At 19.2% G+C, this 21,838-nt stretch overlaps 1 protein-coding gene across 1 annotated transcript; it reads right to left on the reverse strand.

Annotated features, from left to right (window-relative positions):
- Positions 1-14,179: 14,179 nt before the first annotated feature.
- HO133_007975 (uncharacterized protein) lies at positions 14,180-14,908 on the reverse strand (the record flags this gene model as incomplete). Its single annotated transcript, XM_037298843.1, has 1 exon — positions 14,180-14,908. One exon carries the CDS (start codon positions 14,906-14,908, stop codon positions 14,180-14,182), a length of 729 nt encoding a protein of 242 aa, XP_037156179.1.
- Between the last annotated feature and the right edge of the window lie 6,930 nt (positions 14,909-21,838).

Genomic DNA, 21,838 nt, shown 5'->3' on the forward strand with positions numbered 1-21,838 from the left:
GGTGGGTACACCACGTAACGTCAAACTAAGTCCTGGGTACTTCTCTGCAGGCGGAAGTTGCTGAGGATAGTATGCGTGAAGTTTGCAAAGGATATCGTGCACTGTGCATCGCGCATCATGTGCTTAGTGCTCGCAAACAGTGAGGCCATACAGAAATAACGCATGCACAAGTAGATATGTAGATATATGATTGGGCATATCCAACACTGGGGTAGCTAAGACCTTTCTGGACATGCAAATAGCCCAGAAAGGCCCCCCAGCGCTAGAAAAACTCCCATGTCTGAGCGACATGCCCTGGAGTGAAAATGAAGCTATATATAGGTGTGGGTGGGAGGGAGAACAATAATATGGCTCTGAAAGAGAATAATTTGAATAAAGAGCCCACTATTAATGCAGTGGCCATACAAATAGTACTCGCCATATCTACCTATCTCCCTACTATCGCATATCGCATAATGATGGAACGGCTGATCAAACAGCCACCAACGCTATGGCCTCATAATGGACCCACTAACCCACAGTCCCACTGTTGCGAAGAGTATGTGAGATCGAGTCCACGTATAAATTGGGTAAATTACAAATTCATACCTCAAAACCTTGGATCCTTACGAATTCATACCCCTAATTACATTTTCATACCCCAATGGGGTATGAATCGGTAATTTGCCATTCCTTGGGGTATGAAAATGTAATTTACCATAGTGCGTTGAGGTTAGGTCTTCGGGGGTTGCGAAAGTAGCCCGGACCGGCCTCGGAAGCCCCGAACTGAAGTACACTCGTCGACTTAAATCCCCAACTCACCCCAATCCGCGATAAATTTAGGGTTCAATTTTCTAGAGGCTTTTTAAGACTTTCGAGGCTTCTTTAAGAGCGTTAAACGTCGGATACTTAAAGACGTAGTTTAATAAATTACAAATTCATACTTTAAAGAATAATTAATTATATTTTTATATCTTAAGATTTAATAAAGAAATATAGAAGTATAATTAAAGATATGAATTTATAAGAATTTAAGATTTTAAGATACGAATTTATAATTTATCTCGTATAAATTTATCTATATCTTATATTATTAGTAATAGTATTAAGAAATAAGTTTAAATCTATAAATTAAATTTATAGAAAGTAATTTATTTTTAAATTTAATTTCGATATTAAATTCGATTCTCGTATAATAGAAAAGTAAAATTATTTTAATTTAAGATTTACTTAGAATTATAAGATCGAATTTTAAAAATTTTAAATTATTAGAAAGCGTAGATTACGTTCTATAATTTAAAAAAATAATAGTAAAATTTTAATAGAAAAAAGAGAAGTTATATTAATAATAGATTTCTAGAAAGTTAATTAACTTTAAAATAATTTAAATTTAATTAATAAGAAGTTAATTTTAATATCTATTATAGTCTTTTCATTTTAATTACTATTATTATTATTTTTATAATTTATAAAAGTTTTATTAGTTTTACGATTTTTACGAATTCTACGATTTTACAATTTTACGATTTTTACGATTTTACGATTTTTTAGCGAAGGAGATTAATGAATTCGAATCGAGAATAAAGATAAATAGTTTCGAAATTTATTAAAATTATTACTACTCGACTATTTAAGCTTATATAAAAGAGTATTCTTAATAAAGTAAATAAGTTTTTAATAAGCGATATTTAAATCCTCTATCTTTAAATATTTATAAGACTAAATTTAGAAATTCTTTTCTATTTAAAAGCCTATATTACGTTCTATAATTTAAAATAAAAATCTCAAAAATTTAATAGAAAATAAAAAAGTTATTCTAAAATTAAATAATATATATCTGATTAGGGCTATCCGGCTGTCGAGCGAACTTTAATAAGCGAACTTTAATAAACGATATTTGAGATTCTTACCCTTTAATAACTATAAGATTAAATTATAAAATATTTACGTTATTAAAAAGCGTAATCTTCGCTCTATAATTTAAAAAAATACTTTTAAAATTTTAATAGAAAATAGTAAAGTTATTAGAGGATTAAAAGTAGAATAAGAGATTTTAATAGTTGCGAACGCTAATTTATTTATTCGCGATAACTTAATCGATCTAGCTAAAAAGTATAGCGGATTTAAATTTATAATTAGCTATATATATAAATTTAAGATTTTCTAACTTAGCTCTATCTTATTCTATTATATATTCTAATAATTCTTAATATTATAATATTAATATAGTACGACTAAAGATCTATAAATCAAATTCATAATTTTTCTTTTAATTAGGACTGTCGAGTAAATTTTAGTAAGCGATCTTTAATAAGCGATATCTGAATTCCTTGCTTTTAAATATCTATAAGACTAAATTTAGTAATTCTATTTTTATCTGAAAGCCCATATTTCGTTCTATAATTTAAAAAAAAAATCTCAAAATTTTAATAGAAAATAACAAAGTTATTTTAAAATTAAATAATATATACTTGTTTTTTAATCAGGGCTGTCGAGCGAACTTTGATAAGCGAACTTTAATAAGCGATATTTGAATTCCTTACGCTTTAATAATTATAAGATTAAATTTAGAATTTATTTTTTTATTTAAAAGCCTATATTTCGTTCTATAATTTAAAAAAAGAATCTTAAAATTTTAATAGAAAATAAAAAGGTTATTCTATATATTAATAACGTATATCTATTTTTTTAATAATTACGAACTATTAGTCGAAAAGATATAATATAATATAGTATATTAATCTATTATACTATACTCTAATAAGATATAAGATATTAATATTTATATAATTTTAAAAGGAATAACCTTTTTATTTTCTATTGAAATTTTGAGATTTTTTTTTAAATTATGGAGCGTTATTTGCGCTTTCCAAATTTTTAAGAATTTTAAAATTTGGTCTTATGATTATTAAAGCGCAAGGAATTCAAATATCGCTCACCAAAGATCGCTCACCAAAAACCGCTTATCAAATTTACTCGACAGCCCTGATTAAAAAAAACGGTTATGAATTTAATTCATAGGCCTTTACTCGTTTATTATAATATTTTATATAATCTAAAGAGATAATAATTTAATAGTCTAACTATATATAATAATAGATAGCGTTATCGCTCGTTTATCTTATAAAAGTACTTTATATATTATATAAAGTATTTTTATAAGCTTTATTATCTCTTTAAGTTATAATATAATAATCGAGTTTTATAAAATATTAATAAGAGTTTTAAAGCCCTATATACTATTAAAGCTTTAGAGCTTTAAGTCTTTAAAACTTTAGAGCTTTAGGGCTTTAGGGCTCTAGAGCTTTAGAGCTTTCGAGGTTCGAGGCTTTCGAGCTTTAGAGCCTTAGAGGATTTTATACTATACGAGTACTATAACTATTATATTCTAATATCTTATTATATTATTATTTAACTATATATTATAACTCTAATTAAGCGTATTTCGATAAAATAAAATTATAATAATTCGATATATACTCGCGATAATATTAATTATTTAAGAGTAGAGATCTAGATAAGAGCTTCGAATATTATTAGAGATTCGAGTATTATTAAGTCTAACTTAGCGAGTAATAATATTCTTCTTTTACTATATATATATACGATAAATATACGATTATTTTATTAAGACGTATTAGTAAACTATCTTCGCCTTTAGACGATAAGAAATAAAAAACGAATTATATAATTAACGATTATATATCTTAATACGTATTAATAAAAAATCGTATCGAGTTAAAAGAACTATAATATCTTTAATACGTTTTATATATTAAAATCGTTATAATATTATTACGATATCGTTTTAAAATCGAGAAATTATTATAAAATTAAAAACCATTTCGAAAAGAATAAAAAAATTAAGAATTCTATAATAATAATTATAATATATTAAAAAATTTTATAAAATTAATTAATTTCAAATAATAGATATATTCTATTTTATTCTATAAATCTTTATTACTTAATTATATTTACTTAAGTTAAAGTCTAGGGCTACGGGTACTATTAATACTTCTCCGTCGATGGCGAGTATTTTACTTCGTTCGATATATTATCCTATTAAGTTAGTAGCTAAGAAATAGAGCTATACGCGAGTTTTAGAATTCGTCGCATACTCTAACTAAATAAAGAATAGAATCTTCTTCTATTAAAATTATATATATTATTCTCTATTACTATTAATAATCTATTATTTAATTATTTTTATCTATTATAGTATATAATCTATTAGATATATTAGCTATTTTTTCATTAATATCTATCTAAATTATATATTTCTCTTAGTCGTTTATAATATAGTATATTATATCTCTATTATTTTAATAGAAAATATACTTTAAAATCTATTTAGAAGATTATTATAAGAATAAAAGTACTTAGCGTCTATTAATCGATCTCGCTTACGTCGCTTACTAGATTATAAGCTATATAGCTAGAGCGAGTATTTAATATACTTAATAAAAGTCTTAAATACTCGCGAGTCTTCTTTTTCTTCTTTTTTTTTTTAGTTATTAGTTTATCTAATAACTAATCTATTTATTCTATTAACTATATATTTAGATCTTATAATTATATAATTATTATATAGTTTTATTAAAAGAGATTTTACTATCTTATAATTCTAATAACTTTATTTATATAAAGTTATTTAATTTAATTATAATAAGTAACTCGCGAATTAATTCTATTAATTTATAAAGTAGAAATATCTTATTATAATTTATTAGCGACGTTTTTAACTTAATAAATAACTTTTATTAAAATACGTCTATTATATAATTAAGCGATTATAATATTAATTTTAATATTAATAGAAATTTTAATAATATTATCGACGAAAATAATAATTATTAAAGTATTATATTTAATAATTCTTTATTTATAAGCGAAGATCTTCGTTTTATAAACTTAATTTAAGTTTAATACTATTAATTTTTAAAGTTTAATATTAAAAAGTAACTAGTTATTAAAAAATTTAAGCTAATTAAAATATAGAATATATAAAGATATCGTCGTAAATATAGTAATAATTATTATTATAATTTAAATTGTAAAAAAATAAGTATTATTAAAATATCTAATACGTAATATCTTAATAACTATAACTCGATAATTATATTTTTTTAAGATTACGATAATTTTATCGTCTTAATATCTTATATTAATTTTTATATAAATAAAGAAAAAACTCGTTAGTCTTTTATTCTCTTAATAAATATTAAGAAATAGATTTAGAGAAATATTAAAGATATAATATTATACGATATTAAGAAATCTATCTAAGCGAAATATTAAAAATAATATTTAAATTAAATTTATAATTTAATTATTAAGTCTTATAATATAAATTATTAATTAGTTAAAGTAGTTATAAAAGATATATAATCGATAATTAACTTTAATAATTATTTTATTATATTTTAATTATAGCGATATCGCTATATAATTTATCTAGAATATATAAAAGCTTTATAAAATAGAGTAATAGAGAAAATTTCTTTAAAAGTTATAAAGAAGATTATTTAATCTATTATCTATATTATATTATTATAATAATATTAAAATATTAAATAAAGATTATAAAAATAAGAGAGCTTTCTATTTTAGATAAGATTTATTTTAATAATAAGATAAGTAATTAGAGAAGTAGTAATTAATAATATATAAAGTCTAAGAGATAATATATAAAGAATTAATAAGATTAAAAGAAGAGTTTATTTTTATTAATATTATAAGATTAAAAGTCTAAACGAATTAAATTTAAAGGTGATAACTCTTATATTAAATTTAAGACGTTTTTTATTAAAATATAATATTATAATTATAAATAGTTAAGATATTATAAGAATTCTTTTAAATATTTAAATTATATTATAAATAATAAAGTATATAATTATAAATTAGATAAGAGAAAAGATAAAGTCTAATACTTATTATTATAATATTAAATATATTATTAATTAAATAATAATCTCGCTCTCTATTATTAAGAGATAAAATTATTATATTAAATAGAAAGTATAAAATAACTATTCTAGTAGATATTAATAGCGAGAAAATCTTTATATTATAATCTTTTATTAAAAAGATATATTTTTCTAAATCTAAATATATATTAATAATAATATATACTATTAATAATTATTAAATATTCTTATATAAGAAATATAATATAATTTTTAATCTTATAAATAATTAAGAAAGAAAATAAGAGTAAATTTTAAAGGCGTATATTATAAATATATAAGAATATAATCTTATTCTTAATTTCTCTTAAATCTATAATATTAATTTAAATATTTATTAATATAAGTAATTCTAGATTTATCGCGATTTTTCTATAAGTAATAAAAAATAAATAGATATTATAATAGTAAATATAGAGTAGTTTACGTTATTAATTAATATAATAATTATATATAATTTAAAATTAACGTTTATTATACTTTTATATTAGATTTTATTTAGAAATAATAAAAGTAATTATAATGAAATTATATAATATAATATTATATAATTAAATAATCTTAATATATCTAAATAATTTAAAAATTTATTAGAAGTCTTTTTAGAAGAGTTATTTAATAGTCTTAATATATATAATTAAATCGAGTATTCTATTAATTTACTATTTAGAAAACTATTTAAAAGTAATTTAATTTATAATATATTATATAATAAATTTATAGCGATTAGAAATTATTTAAATATTATATTTAAGAGAAAGTAAATTTAATCTTTAATTAGTTAGATTAATTTATTAGTACTATTTATTAAGAAATTAAATAGTTCGCTATAACTTTATATTAATTATTAAAAATTTAATAAGATAATTATTAAAAATAATTATCTATTATTACTACTCTTAGAAATATTAAAGAGATTTATATATACGAAGTACTTTATTAAGATTAATATTTATAATATATATTATTAAATATAAGTATAAAAGAAAAATAAATAAAAAATTATCTTTTAAATTTATTATAATTAGTTTAAATATTTAATAATATCTTTTAATTATATAAATATTCTTATAATCTTTTAAATTTATATAAATAAAGTATTTAAGTAATATATTAATATCTTCTATATAATATTAATATATATAATAGAATAAAATAGAGCTAAATTAGAAAACCTTGAATTTATATATATAGCCAATTATAAATTCGAGGTTATTACGCCTTTTAGCTAGACTAACTAAGTTAGCTCGCTAGCCCTCTTAAGCTCCCTTATTAAAAATTTATATATAGAAGTTTTATACTCTAAAATAATCAGCTTTCTACGAATACTATTTCTTTATAATTTCGTAAATTATAGAGCTTAGTTTACGCTTTCTAACGCTATAAAAATAATAAAGTTTAATCTACTATTGATAAATAAAATAAATATTTAAATATAGTAGTTATAATAGCTATATTAGACGCGTTCGAGATCGAATAATAATCCTTCTACCTATTTGTGTAACTATTCTTCTTCTATAATTCTATTAATCTATCAATTATAAATAAATTCGCCCTCGATACTTCTTATCTAAATATTATTAAATATCTAAAGTATATATCTCTTTTACTCGTCTTTTAAATCCTCTACTAACGCCCTTAGATCGTCTCTTAACGAATTCGCTATTATTAATAATTAAGGCCGCAAGTAAGCTTAACAGCTATCTACTACTACTTATAAACGCGTTAAAAAATCTTTAAAAAAAAGCTTAAACGAATATATTTTCCTCTATAGATTTCTCTTAAACTAGCGGTAATATCTTTTAATCTAGCGATACTACCTCTTAAAATATATCTTTCTTTTTTATTTATTCTTTATTACTCTATTTTAAAGTCTCTTAACACGTATTAGATTTTAAATAAGAAGAAGCTTCTAAACGAGAGGAAGACGCTATTAAAAACTCTCTATTATAAGATCTATTAGTAAACTTCTTTAATTACAACTCTTTCGATAGTCTATATCCTTTTAATTCACCTTTTAGTCTTTATTTAAATTCTACTTAGCCTTTAATAAAACTCACTAGCTATATTATATATTACTTATATACTATAGAGTCTATATAGTATAATTTAGATCTTATAGATTAGATTTACAATAGCTATAATACGATATTATAGAAAGATAAGATAATTAAGTAATACTACGATAGCGAAAAGATTAAAGTTAATATATTTAAAATAAACGATATAAAATAAGATTATAAGAGTATTAAAACGAGTATAAATAATTTAATTAATCTTAGCGAGTATATTATTAATTAAATCCTTTACTTCTTAACGCTAGAGACCTCGAATCTTATTAATAATTATAAAGAATTCCGTCGCTATAGCGTTTAATATAATAATATAATCTCTAAAATCTTATAGTAGATTACTATTAATTATTTAATCGCTTTATATATATATAAAATCTAGAGAGTAATTACTATTTATATACTTATTCTAGCGCCTTTAAAGAATAAAAAATCGATTTTTAATTAAATCTATATTATAAATAGTATTTAAGATTAATTCATAATATAATATAATTTTCTCTTAATCGTATTTTTTATATTAACTTTACTAGATATAGCTATTATAGTTATATTAATTAGATACTTTACTATAAAATAGTTATAATTTTTAGAAGTATTAATTTATATATTAATACTCTCAAATTAATATTTAAAAGATTAAAGATCGATTTAAATATAAAGAATTATAAATTATTTTATAAGAATCTATAATATTATAATCTATATATTTATAATTATTCTATTTTAAATAAAATCGCTATCGCTTAAAAGGGTAATATAGATAATCTACTAGATATATCTAAAACTAAAAATATTTTAATAAAAACTCGAAGTAATAAGAGATTTAATATTCCATATTAATATTTAGCCTATATACCCTTACACTATTCTCTTATATTTTTATTTAGCAAATAATTATAATATAATAATATATCTAATATAGATATTATATTAAATAAGAGTTTTCTTATCTATCGACGTAGTAATAATAAAATTGCTTTATAAGTTTATAAAACTATTAGCTAAGATAGCTCTATACGAGTAATATTTATCTTATATTATAAGTTTATATTATCTATTCCTTCTATTCTATTAATCGCTAACTTTCTATAAATATATAATATAAATTCGTTTTAATAAGTTTAATTATCTTCTCTACTACGATAAATTATTATAATATTTTATCTATAATATCTATATAGCTATTAAAAGTAATAAACTCTATTAATTAAAGATAAATTAAAAGATTATTTAAGTTAATATCTATTAAGTAATTATCGATACTTATATTAATAGAGCTATTATAGATAATTAGACTAATAAATAATATATTATTCTCTCTTTCTCTTATTAAGAAGACTTATAATTTATAAAATAACTCTATTAAGATATTATTATTCTATTTATTAAATTCGACTAATTAAATCTCTTTATAATTTTTATCTATAATTTAAAATAAATTAAAATTATCGAAAATTTTTTATTTAGCGAACAGGCCACTAATTAACTTAATTTAATTACTAGAGTATTTAGATTAAAGCTAAAAGCCCTTATAAATAATATTCTAAAGAAGAAGATACTAAATATACTTTTATTCTTCTTACCTTCTATTATAATATAATAATCTTTCTTCTTCTTATTTAGTAGAATAGCCTTTTAAACGATATATTAATTAGATAATTAATATAAGTAATAGTCTCTAAAAGTACTTCTAATATAATTTAATCTTCTATATACTATAATTTCTATTAATTAGCTCTATAATATCATTTAAAAAATTTCTTTACTTCTATAAAAGCGAAGTATAATTAATTAAAATATTAATTAGCTTTAATTCTAACTAACTTTATAAATAATAGATTAAATTTCGATCTATATCTATATTATAGAATTTTAAAAACGAGATTTATTATATATCTATATTCTTATTATATTATACTCTAAAGACTAATTTTTTAACGCGATTAAGATAAACGTTATTATTAATATTAAGATCTCTAATTAAAATCTATTTCTTAATCTCTATATAATTATTATTAGATATATATTTTATAAAAATTATAATTAGTATACTACTAGTAGAATAGATATTATTTTATTTTATTAGAATTTAGATAAAAATATATATAATAAATAATTTCTAAAGAACTTTAGCGATTATATCGTCTTTAAATTAGACTTTAAATATCTTATATATTATTAATATAGATCTATTAAAATATTAGATAATAAATCTAAGTAGAATTATTAAATAATATTTTATAGTTTCTATTTATTAATTAAATATAACGCTTATATTAATATAAAGATTTACGCTAATATTAAAGTTTATAAATATATTTTTAAATATATTTATAAGAGTAGCGATTAAATTAGTTTTTAAATAAAGTATAAAAGTAATATAGATTAGAACGATATATATTTAAATTAGATAAATAAGATTTAAAAATATTAAGATATATAATAGATAAGCTCTATAAAAGTCTATTAAAGAATTTTTAACTTTAAATTATATAATTATAATTCTTCTATTAAACGATTATTTATTTATCTCTTAAATTAATATAATATAATATTTAATAATAATAATAATTTATTCTAAATAATCGATATAATATATAAATATTAGATTAAGCTAATAGTCTTCTTTTAGCTAAATTAATAATATTAATAGCGAAGATAAATAAAAGATCTTTTCTATATTAATCTATCGAAGTAATATATCTAGAAAAGAAAAAATAAGATATATTTAAATAAAGTTGATATTAGAGATATAGAGATATTATTATAAGAATATACTATATTAATTTAAACGTTAAAAAACTCTTTTATCTACGATATCTCCTTCTAAATATATTAAACTCTATATTCTTTAAAGACTTATATATAATAAATAATAATATTTTTTCTTTTTATTATAATATTTATATAATAAGAGACTTACTTTATAATAATATTAAATAAAATAAAATATTAAATAAAATAGTAGTCTAGAAGAGAGAATATTATTTATAAAGTCATTTTATAATAATTCTACTATAATGTAAGCTTAATAATTCTCTAAATCTATAAAATAATTATAAATTAAGATATATAGATAATTTCTTCTTTATCGAATAAAAATACTTTAAGTATAATATAAATAGCTTATCGCGCTAACGATAATATTAAAATATTATAACTTTTTTTAATATAATATTTCTTTTTTTATATATTAAAACTTTTCGCGTTAGATATATTTTTTTTTAATAATTTCTTTAATAAATTAAAGTATTTTAAATTATAAAATAAAAAGATTATTACGCTAATAATAGTTTTAAAATATTATAACTTTTTTTAATATAATATTCTTTTTTTAGTTATTAAAACTTTTCGCGTTAAGCGTATTTTTTCTTTTTTTACTTATAAATAATTTAATTCTTCTCTTATACTTTATATATATTTCTTAACTAATACTTATTATTCTTTATTTAAATTATCTAATAATTTTATTTATATTCTTTAAACTTAATATTATATTCTCTTTTTATTAAATAATATATAATATAAATAAGTTATCGTCGAAGACTTCTATCTTTATTTAATTTAAATTCGCTTAAAAAAAATTAGCTCTATAAAGAATATTAGTCTTATTATTAGCTTTAATCTACTTATAATCTAGCGAGACTATAAATAATATTATATTAATAATTAAAATTAACTTCTATATAAAGTATATAGCTATCGAACTAATATCTAAAATTAGATATAAATAAGTTTTAATAATAATTAAATTATTATAACTAACGCTATTTAAAACGCGATCTCTTATTTTAATAATTAACTCTTCTTTTTTAATAGCTATAGAGATATTAATAAAACTATACTTTAGAATATTATATTATAAAGAGTATAAAATAACTTTAAAATAGCTATTACTATAACTTTATCTAATATTACCTTTATTCTTCTTTAAAATAATATTATTACTTATTCTCGCTTTAAGATTTCTCTTAATATTATTATTTAATCTAATTATAATATATTAATAAAATCTAATTTAGCTTAATTATTAAAGGTAACTAAGCTTATTTTCTAGAATAAGATCTTTATATAAAATCGCTATAATATCGAGACCGTCGATTATATACTCTAAGATATTCGAAAGAATCTTACTTCTTTTAATAGTATAATTATATACTTCTATAATAACTTCTATTAAATTCTTTTAGTTATTAAGGATATTGAGTTAGATTATATCGCTCGAGCTATATTAAGAGCGTTCTACCTTTAAAACGATATTTAAATCCTTAGATTTATAGAAAATATAAAGCTTTAAAATCTTAATCTAACTAATTAAAATCGAATTAATATAAAGAAATTCGCTTAAAGACTATTAGATATAAGTAATAATATCTTAATAAGCTTTAGAGAATAAGAAGTTATTAATTAGTTTATTAGATAGCTATTAGATAACTTTATTACTTAACTAATTAATATTATTTATAATAATCTTAATTTATATTAAATAGCTAATTTCTATATATTTAAAGCGATTCTTTATATTCTTAATAAGAATATCGTTTAATTTAATAATTAAGTTCTTAATAAGTTTTTTAAAGTTAAGATTATTTATAATAATAGAGATTAAGTTATTAATAAGAAAAATAACTTTCTTCTACTCACTAAAATAATAAATACCTTTAAATTAATCTCACTTTTACTCTATTACTTAAAGTTAAAATAAAATTATATAATAATATTATTAAGAAATTTAAAGTAGCGTATAAATTTATATAATAGAATATATCTATAAGTTAAGTATATTAGATTTAAAATACTTAATTATTATATTCTTAAAGACGAATATAATAATAAATAATATTATATATTATATATCCCTCTAGCTCCGTCTAATTTAAATGATCTATATACTCTTTTTCGATATATTTAATTTTTAATTTAATTAGTTTTTAATATAACGATTAATAAAGTTTAAAGCTAGTTATTATAGTAGGTCGATCTATATTTATATTCCGAGGTCTTTATTTATAATTAATTATATATAGTTTTAAATTAAATTATTAATAAAGTTAATCTATTAATTATAACTTTAGACGATCTATTAAAAAGATAATCTACTTAATTAGCGAGATATATTAAGAATAAGATTATTAAGTAGATACTTTTTTTTTAGATAAGAATATAATTAGTTAGCAATTTATAGTAATAGAAGTAGATTAAATAAGTTAAATATCGTATAGAAAGTAAGTAGAGTTCGATTTGACTTAGGGTTAGAGCTTTTATCTTCTTTATTAATTTCGTAATAGTGAAAGTAGGTTAAAAACGTATAGTAAGCGATTAGAGTCTAATTTATACTTAGAGCTAGGGCTAAAATTCGATTTAACTTAGAAAAATCCAACTTTATAAATTTAATTCATAGGCCTTTACTTGTATTTAAATAATATATTAATCTATTTCGAAATAAAAGAAATATATTAAAAGTATATATATAAAGTGTTATATATAAAGTATTATATATAAAGTATTATATATATTATTAAAGTATTAACTTTATATAAAATTATTAAAATATACTTTTAATTATAATAAGATTATATTTTTAGAATCTTTTAATAAATTAGCGTAATATCTAAATAAAGTTATTATATATTAAAATTATTATTAAATAATTAGAATTAAAGTTTATTAAGAATATCTTAATCTTTCTAGAATTTATAAACTTCTATTAATAATTTATATAAGACTTTTTATAAATAGCTATATCTTTAATAAATTTAATTTAAAAAGCGAAGAAAAACGAGATTAGATTATTCTTTATATTTAATAAGAAAGTATATAAGATTTTTAAAATACTTAAATAAATATTTATTATCGTACTTATATTAAAATATTATAATTAGAAAATACTATTTATTATAAAGATTAATACTTTTAATATAGATATAGTGTCAAGGAAATGGATGACTGGGTCATGACTTCATGGTGGTGTAAAAGATGTTGATTATTCTATGTGCCTGCAGGGCACATATGTGCGGTGCCAAGCCACGCTAGGCCCAATTGGGTGGTGGCTCTGGAGGAGGCCTTGGCGTACCGTGACAACATGCCCGCAAAGAAAGAAAAAAAGACACGTCCTCGTGGCCTATGCTATTGACCAATCAGAATACACCGTTGCTACTGGCCATGATGCTTCTGATTCGCCTTCTCATCGTAGTAATTTGGCTGTGATCGTCGCAGTAGATCCTTCTCTTGTTTGCTTATTGCAGTGATGTACCACACTAATGTAATATTGCCTAGGCATGCAGAGATAGCAGGCCAAATTGTAGTGTCGTTCTCCGCTTGCTGAGTGGCGATCTGACGTGGGATCGTGGAGAGTATATGACCTGGGATCTTGGAGAGCTGAGCCGTGTTCTTGATGGTGGTGGCCTTGTTGCCGCTTGGTTTCTCCGCAGTATTCTCCGCTTTTGCCTGCTGTAGTGATTTCTCTTGCACTGGCTGAGTGGATTGGTGTGAGACCGTGGAGAGTAGGCCTGTTGTGTCACTGCTGCTGCCCGTGCTCTTGTTCTTCTCCACATTTGCCTGTTGCAGATCGAAGTATCCTATCTCCTCCGCTCGTAAGTGGCCTGGATTTGTATGGTAGGACGAGTCGTTCGTGTGAGAGAGGTTCTGCTGTGGTATTTTAATGCTGGGAAGAGTGGGATTGAGAGGCGAAGTAGGATTGGGAGATGAAGTAGGATTTTGGTATAGTGCGGGGCCCAAAAACTGTTCGATTCTCTCTAATCTCTGCTCAAATCTCTGCTCAAATCTCTGCATTTCTTGACGCATCATACCACCAAATGCAGTCATTAGGTCATTGATCGTAGCTTGTGAGAGGCCGGGGACCATTTGGCTGTTGGAAGACATGATGTGATGTCAAATGGCCTATTGAAAGGATTGACGTGATTGGCTGGTTTTTGCGTAGCGGAAGCGCAAGGGGGGCTGACTGTCGGTATATCGTGACTGCGGGTTGAGTGACGGTATAGACGACTTGGAAGAGGACCTAGGTTAGGTGTGGCTACCAATTGTCAAGGAAATGGATGACTGGGTCATGAATTCATGGTGGTGTAAAAGATGTTGATTATTCTATGTGCCTGCAGGGCACATATGTGCGGTGCCAAGCCACGCTAGGCCCAAATGGGTGGTGGCTCTGGAGGAGGCCTTGGCGTACCGTGACATATAGATAATATATTTTATTAACTAAGCGAAGATAAATAATAATACTCTATTATATTTTTTAACTATAAATTTAAAAGCGTTAAGTCTTATTAAGATATATATAATAAAAAGCTTTATATAATTATATTAGACTTTAAGAATTAAAGATATTATTTATAAGATAATAAGTAGTCTATTTATATAATTTTAAATTATAATAATTTAAATTATTTTATAATAATAAAAGAGTTTAATATAAAATAGATTCGCTAGATTAAAAAATTAGTTATATTTAACTTTATAATTAAATATTATAAAAAAAAAACTTAACTCTATAAATATATTATTTAAAAGATTTAATATTATTAAATGAAATAATAGCGAGAATAATAGTAATAATTTTCTTTTTATCTTATAAAATAAGTTTTATAATTAGAAATATTAATCTAATTAATATATATAATAGAATAAGATAGAGCTAAGCTTAAAAATCTTAAATTTATATATGTAGCTAATTATTATTTCAAATCCTCTATACTTTTTAATTAGATCGGCTAAGTTATTATAAGTAAATAAATTAGCGTCTATAACTATCAAAATCTCGCCTTCCTACGTCTTTCTTATTAAAAAAATAGATATATATTATTAACACATAGAATTACTTTTTTGTTTTCTATTAAAATTTTGAGATTTTTTTTTAAATTTTAAAGCGCTATTTATACTTTCCAAATATTTAAGAATTTTGAAATTTAGTCTTATAATTATTAAAGCGCAAGGAATTCAAATATCGCTCATCAAAGTTCGCTTATTAAAGATCGCTCACCTACTTACTCGATAGCCCTAATTAAAAAAATAATTATGAATTTAATTTATAGGCCTTTACTCGTCTATAAGAATATAATAATATATTTACTATAATTAAATTTATAGCGTTAATAAAGTAATTAAATAATATTATTATTATAGATATCTAAGTTAATAATTTAAATAAAAGAATATTTAATAAATAAATACGTATTCTAGATATTATAATATTATTTTAACTTTTAATTTACTAGATTTTAGAGTTAAAGAGATTTTATTTAAAATTATAAAAATTAATAATAATATAATTATTTAAATTATAATATAAAAATATTTTTATTATAAATAAGAAGTAGCGTTAAAGATACGCTATTAAATAAAATAAGCTTTTGAAATAAAAAGTTAATAAGAATAAACTATTATATTATAGTCTTATAATCTATATATCTAATAACCCTACTATAAAGAAAGAGATTTTTTATATAAATTATAATAAACTATTATATCTTAGTCTCGTAATCTATATATCTAATAATTCTATTATAAAAAAAGAGATTTTTTATATAAATTATAATAACTTTAATATTAGATACTTTATTTATAAATATATTAAAGAGAATATTAAATTTAAATATTATTAAATAAATATAATAAGCGATATAGTAGAGTATATTTATATTTATCTCGATTATTAAAAAATATAAATTTATTATTATAAATTATATAACGAGTTGACGTTAATTTTATTAAATAATATAAATTTATTTTATATTATAATAATAGATTTTATTATAAATTTATTATTTATAAGAGATTTATATATTAATAAAATTTATAATATTATCTTAATCTTAATAAATAAGTTAATTAAATATATAATATACGTTATAATTATAAAGAATTTAAAAATTAATAATCTTATTAATATCTTATAATAGAAATTTATATTATTATATAATATAATATATAACTTAATTTTAAATTAAGATTTTCTATTTATAAATAAATTTTGAATAATATTATATTAATATCTAGATATAAAGCGTAGACTTAATATTATATTTTATTTTTAGATTAATAATTAAATTAAAAAATTAAATTAAATTCTTAAATATTATTTATAAATATATTATAATTATAAGTAAAATAATTAATTTAAAATTTTATTAATAATTATATTTATATATAATAACGAGTAAAGATCTATGAATTAAATTCATAATCGTTTTTTTTAATTAGAGCTGTCGAGTAAGTTTTAGTAAGCGATCTTTAATAAGCGATAGCTGAATTTCTTATCTATAAATATCTATAAGACTAAATTTAATAATTGTTTTTTTATCTAAAAGCCTACATTACGTTCTATAATTTAAACAAAAAATCTTAAGATTTTAATAGAAAATAAAAAAGTTATTCTAAAATTAAATAATGTGTATCTATTTTTTAATTAGAGCTGTCGAGCGAACTTTGATAAGCGATATTTAAATTCCTTACGCTTTAATAATTATAAGATTAATTTTTTTTATTTTTTTATTATTGAAAAGCGTAAGTTTCGGACTATAATTAAAAAAAAAATCTTAAAATTTTAATAGAAAATAGAAAAGTTATTAAAGGGTTAAAAGTAGGGAGAGAGATTTTTAATAATTACGGACGTTAATTTATTTATTCGCGATAATTTAGTCGATTTAATCAAAGAGCGTAGATCTAACGAATTAATAATTAGCTATATATATAAATTTAAGATTTTCTAATTTAATTCTATCTTATTCTTTTATATATATTAATAATATATATATAAATACTAATAAGATTTTATAAGAGTTATTAATAAAATATATAGTAGATTTAGAAAATACTTTTAAGAGTAAAACTTTAAAAAGAGAAATATTATTTATTATAGAGTAAGTAGAATAATTATAAGAAATAGAATTATATTTAAAAGAATTATAAAAGTAAGTATTAAAATAATAAATAAAATATTATAATAGTAATTATAAAATTATAATTTTTAAAAAAAAATTATTATAAAGCTTAAATATATATATTTTATAGTTATAGAAGAAATTTAATTATAAATAATTTAATTTTTTTAAAGTATTAGAGAAAATAGATATATAGATTTATAAGCTAAATCTTTTTATTAGATATAAAAGAATTTATTTTATATTTTATATATCGTTATTAAAGTTATAATATTTATATAATAATAATTTAGAGTTATAAATAATTTTAATTAATAAAAAAAAAGAGTAGAAGATTAATAAGATATTAGATTAAAAAGTTTATAAAAATAAGATTAAATATCTTATTAATTAAAAAGATTTTTTATCTTATAAAGCTTTATAAAAACTAATAAAGTATTTTAAAAATATTAAAGATGTAATTAGAAACTTTAAGTAAATAAAGAAATTATATAAATTAATATTTAAGATAAAGTTAAAGGTATAGTCGTTAAGAGAAATTAAAAAATAAGATAAATTAAAAAAGTAATAGTAATAGAGAGTTTAAATAGATAAATAAAATTATAATTAAAAGATTTAATAAATATAATTAAAAAGTTTATAGACTTATTTTAAAGCGTTAAAGTATTATATATTATAAGTAAAGTAGTTATTAAGATTATATATATAATTAATACTATTTAATATTAGTCTATTTATTCTCTTATATTAAAAAATAATTTTTATTTAGAAGATTTATTAGACGATAGAAAGATTTAGTAATAGAGATAATAAGAGAAATAATAGAAGAAAGAGTAAGAATAATTACTTAGTAATAAAGGGCGATAATACGATAAGTAATTACTTATATTAACTATATATTCTAATATATATTAATTATAATATCTTATATCGATTTATATTTATAAGATAAAATAAATATTTTTATTAAAGTAAGTTATAGCGAAAATAATTATTTAGAGATAAAAAGAGTATAAATTAATTATATAAAGATAATTCTTATAGAAATATTATTTATATTTATATTAGCGTAAATTAATAGATAAAATAATATAAATTATATAAGAGTTATATATAAATATATATATATAATATAAATAAAAGAAGTCTTAATATATATTAGCGTAATCTCTTAATTATCTAATATCTCTTTTATTTATAAATAAAGATAAAAATAGCGATAAAAGAAGCTATTAAGTCTTTTTAATTAAATATATCTTTAAAATAAAAATAAAAATCTATTAATAATAGCGAGAGTAATAAAAATTATAATAGTTATAAGTATTTAATAATTTATAGAATTATAAGAATAAAGATTAGATATTATTATTAATATATTAATATACTTCTTATACTATTTAGAAAGTATCGTAAAGTATTTTTTAAGATATTTATTATATATAAAGTTAACTTAAGTAATTTTAATCTTACTTAATTATTATCTTAATTAATATATATATTATATTATTATAATAATATATAACTCGCTATCGCGATATTATAATAAGAATAAATAAAGATAAGATAATAGATATAAAGAAGAATTAAGTATTTACTTATATTAATATTAGTATTATTATTAAAAAAAAAAAAAGTTAGATTAAAAGTAAGATTTTTATATTTATTAACGCGACTTTTAATAATTATAATAATAGAATTATTATAATTATTAAAGTAATAATAATAATAATAGCGTATAATAATAGCGATAATAGTATATCGTAATAAGATAATAATATATCTATATTCTATTAATTAAGATAATAATACGTATAGTAATACTATCGCGATTTAGTATATAAATATATTAATATACTTAAGAAGATCTTAGAGTAAATAATTTAAATATACTATTATAGTATATATTAATTTAGATTATATTTAAGCTAGTAATAAATAATATATAAGAAATTAATAAATTTATAAGTATTTAATTATAAGACGTAATAATAATAAGATTTAGAGATTAAATCTTTTAAGAGAAAAAGTAGTTATAAGAATAAAAGTATTTAGAGCTTATTAATAAATCTCGCTTATATCGCTTATTAGATTATAAGTTATATAGCTAGAATAAATATTTAATTAATATATATAAAAGAATAAGATAGAGCTAAGCTATAAAATGTTAAATTTATATATATAATTATTTATAAATTTAGATTCGCTACGCTCTTTTATTATATCGACTAAGTTATCGTGGGTAAATAAATTAGCGTTCGTAACTATTAAAATCTCTTATTCTACTTTTAATTAACTCTTTAATAACTTTACTATTTTCTATTAAAATTTTTAGATTATTTTTTTGAATTATAGCCCGCAATTTGCGCTTTTCAATAATGGAAAAATTATGAAATTCGGTCTTATAATTATTAAAGCGCAAGGAATTCAAATATCGCTCATCAAAGTTCGCTCGATAGCCCTGATTAAAAAACAAGTGCACATTATTTAGTTTTAGAATAACTTTTTTATTTCTATTAAATATTTAAATTTTTTCTTTTAAATTATATAACGTAATATGGGCTTTTAAATAAAAAAAGAATTATTAAATTTAGTCTTATAGATATTTAAAGATAAGAAATTCAAATATCGCTTATTAAAGATCGCTTATCAAATTTACTCGATAGCTCTAATTAAAAAATAATTATAAATTTAATTTATAGATCTTTACTCGTATACTTAATAAAAGTCTTAAATACTTATAAGTTCTCTTTTTCTTCTTCTTTTTTTAATTATTAGTTTATCTAGTAATTAATCTATCTATTCTATTAACTATATATCTAAACCTCGTAATTATATAGCTACTACGTAGTTTTATTAAAAGAGATCTTATTACTTTATAATTATTAATAATTCTTAATTAGAATTAAATTAAATAAAGATATATAATTTCTATATATATTAATACTCTCTTTATTCTTAAACTTTTTTATATTATAATTCTTAATATTAATATTATAATCTAAATCTTTATTCTCTTCGAGAATTTAGAGATTAATCTTTTTTTAACGAATTTATTATATCTATAATACTATAATAAATTTTAAAATATTATCTCTATAAATCTTTTTTAATATTCTCTTATTAATATTACTTAATATATCGTAGAATATAAGATTTAATTTAAAATTATAACTTATTATAGTTTAAATATAATATTGATTTTTTTTACTATTCTTCTCGAAGAATTTTTTTATATTTTATATATATAATTAATAATATCTCTAATTTAGCTTTCGAATAATTTATAATTTATCTTATAAATCTTAATTAAAATAATATTTATTTAAGAATTAAATAAAGTACTAGTTTTCAAACTTAGAATATCTCTATCTTATAAGTTTAATATATTCTACTTTTTATTTAACGAGATTTCTATTATATTAATCTTTTTAATACGTAATATATTTATTATTATTTATTATTCTTATATATCGTTAAATTATTTATCTAGATATATATTTTAAATTAACTTTAAAGTTTAATTACTTTTAAATTAATACTTATATATATATAATATAACTCTTATCTTATATCTTTAGAATAAATTTTATTTTCTATATCTTATTATTAGATATTAAGAGATTTCTATTAAGATATAATATATTCTTTATAAAGTCGTATATTAAATAACGATAATTACGATTTAGATTATCGATATATTTATTTATTTAATCTCGAGTAATATTAAATAAAATTTCGATATTATTTTCTATACGCCTTTATAGTTTATTATTAACGATTTATTTTTAAATAATTATATAATATATAGAAGTATATTATAGTTAATTAGAAATATAGAAGCTAAGAAATAATATAGTAACTATGAAAATAGAGAGTCAGCTTGATTCTTTATAGAATTTTAATAGAGAGCTAAGCC

The sequence above is a fragment of the Letharia lupina genome (genome assembly GCF_014066315.1).
Source record: "Letharia lupina isolate WasteWater1 chromosome Unknown contig_4, whole genome shotgun sequence".
Classification (NCBI taxonomy): domain Eukaryota; kingdom Fungi; phylum Ascomycota; class Lecanoromycetes; order Lecanorales; family Parmeliaceae; genus Letharia; species Letharia lupina.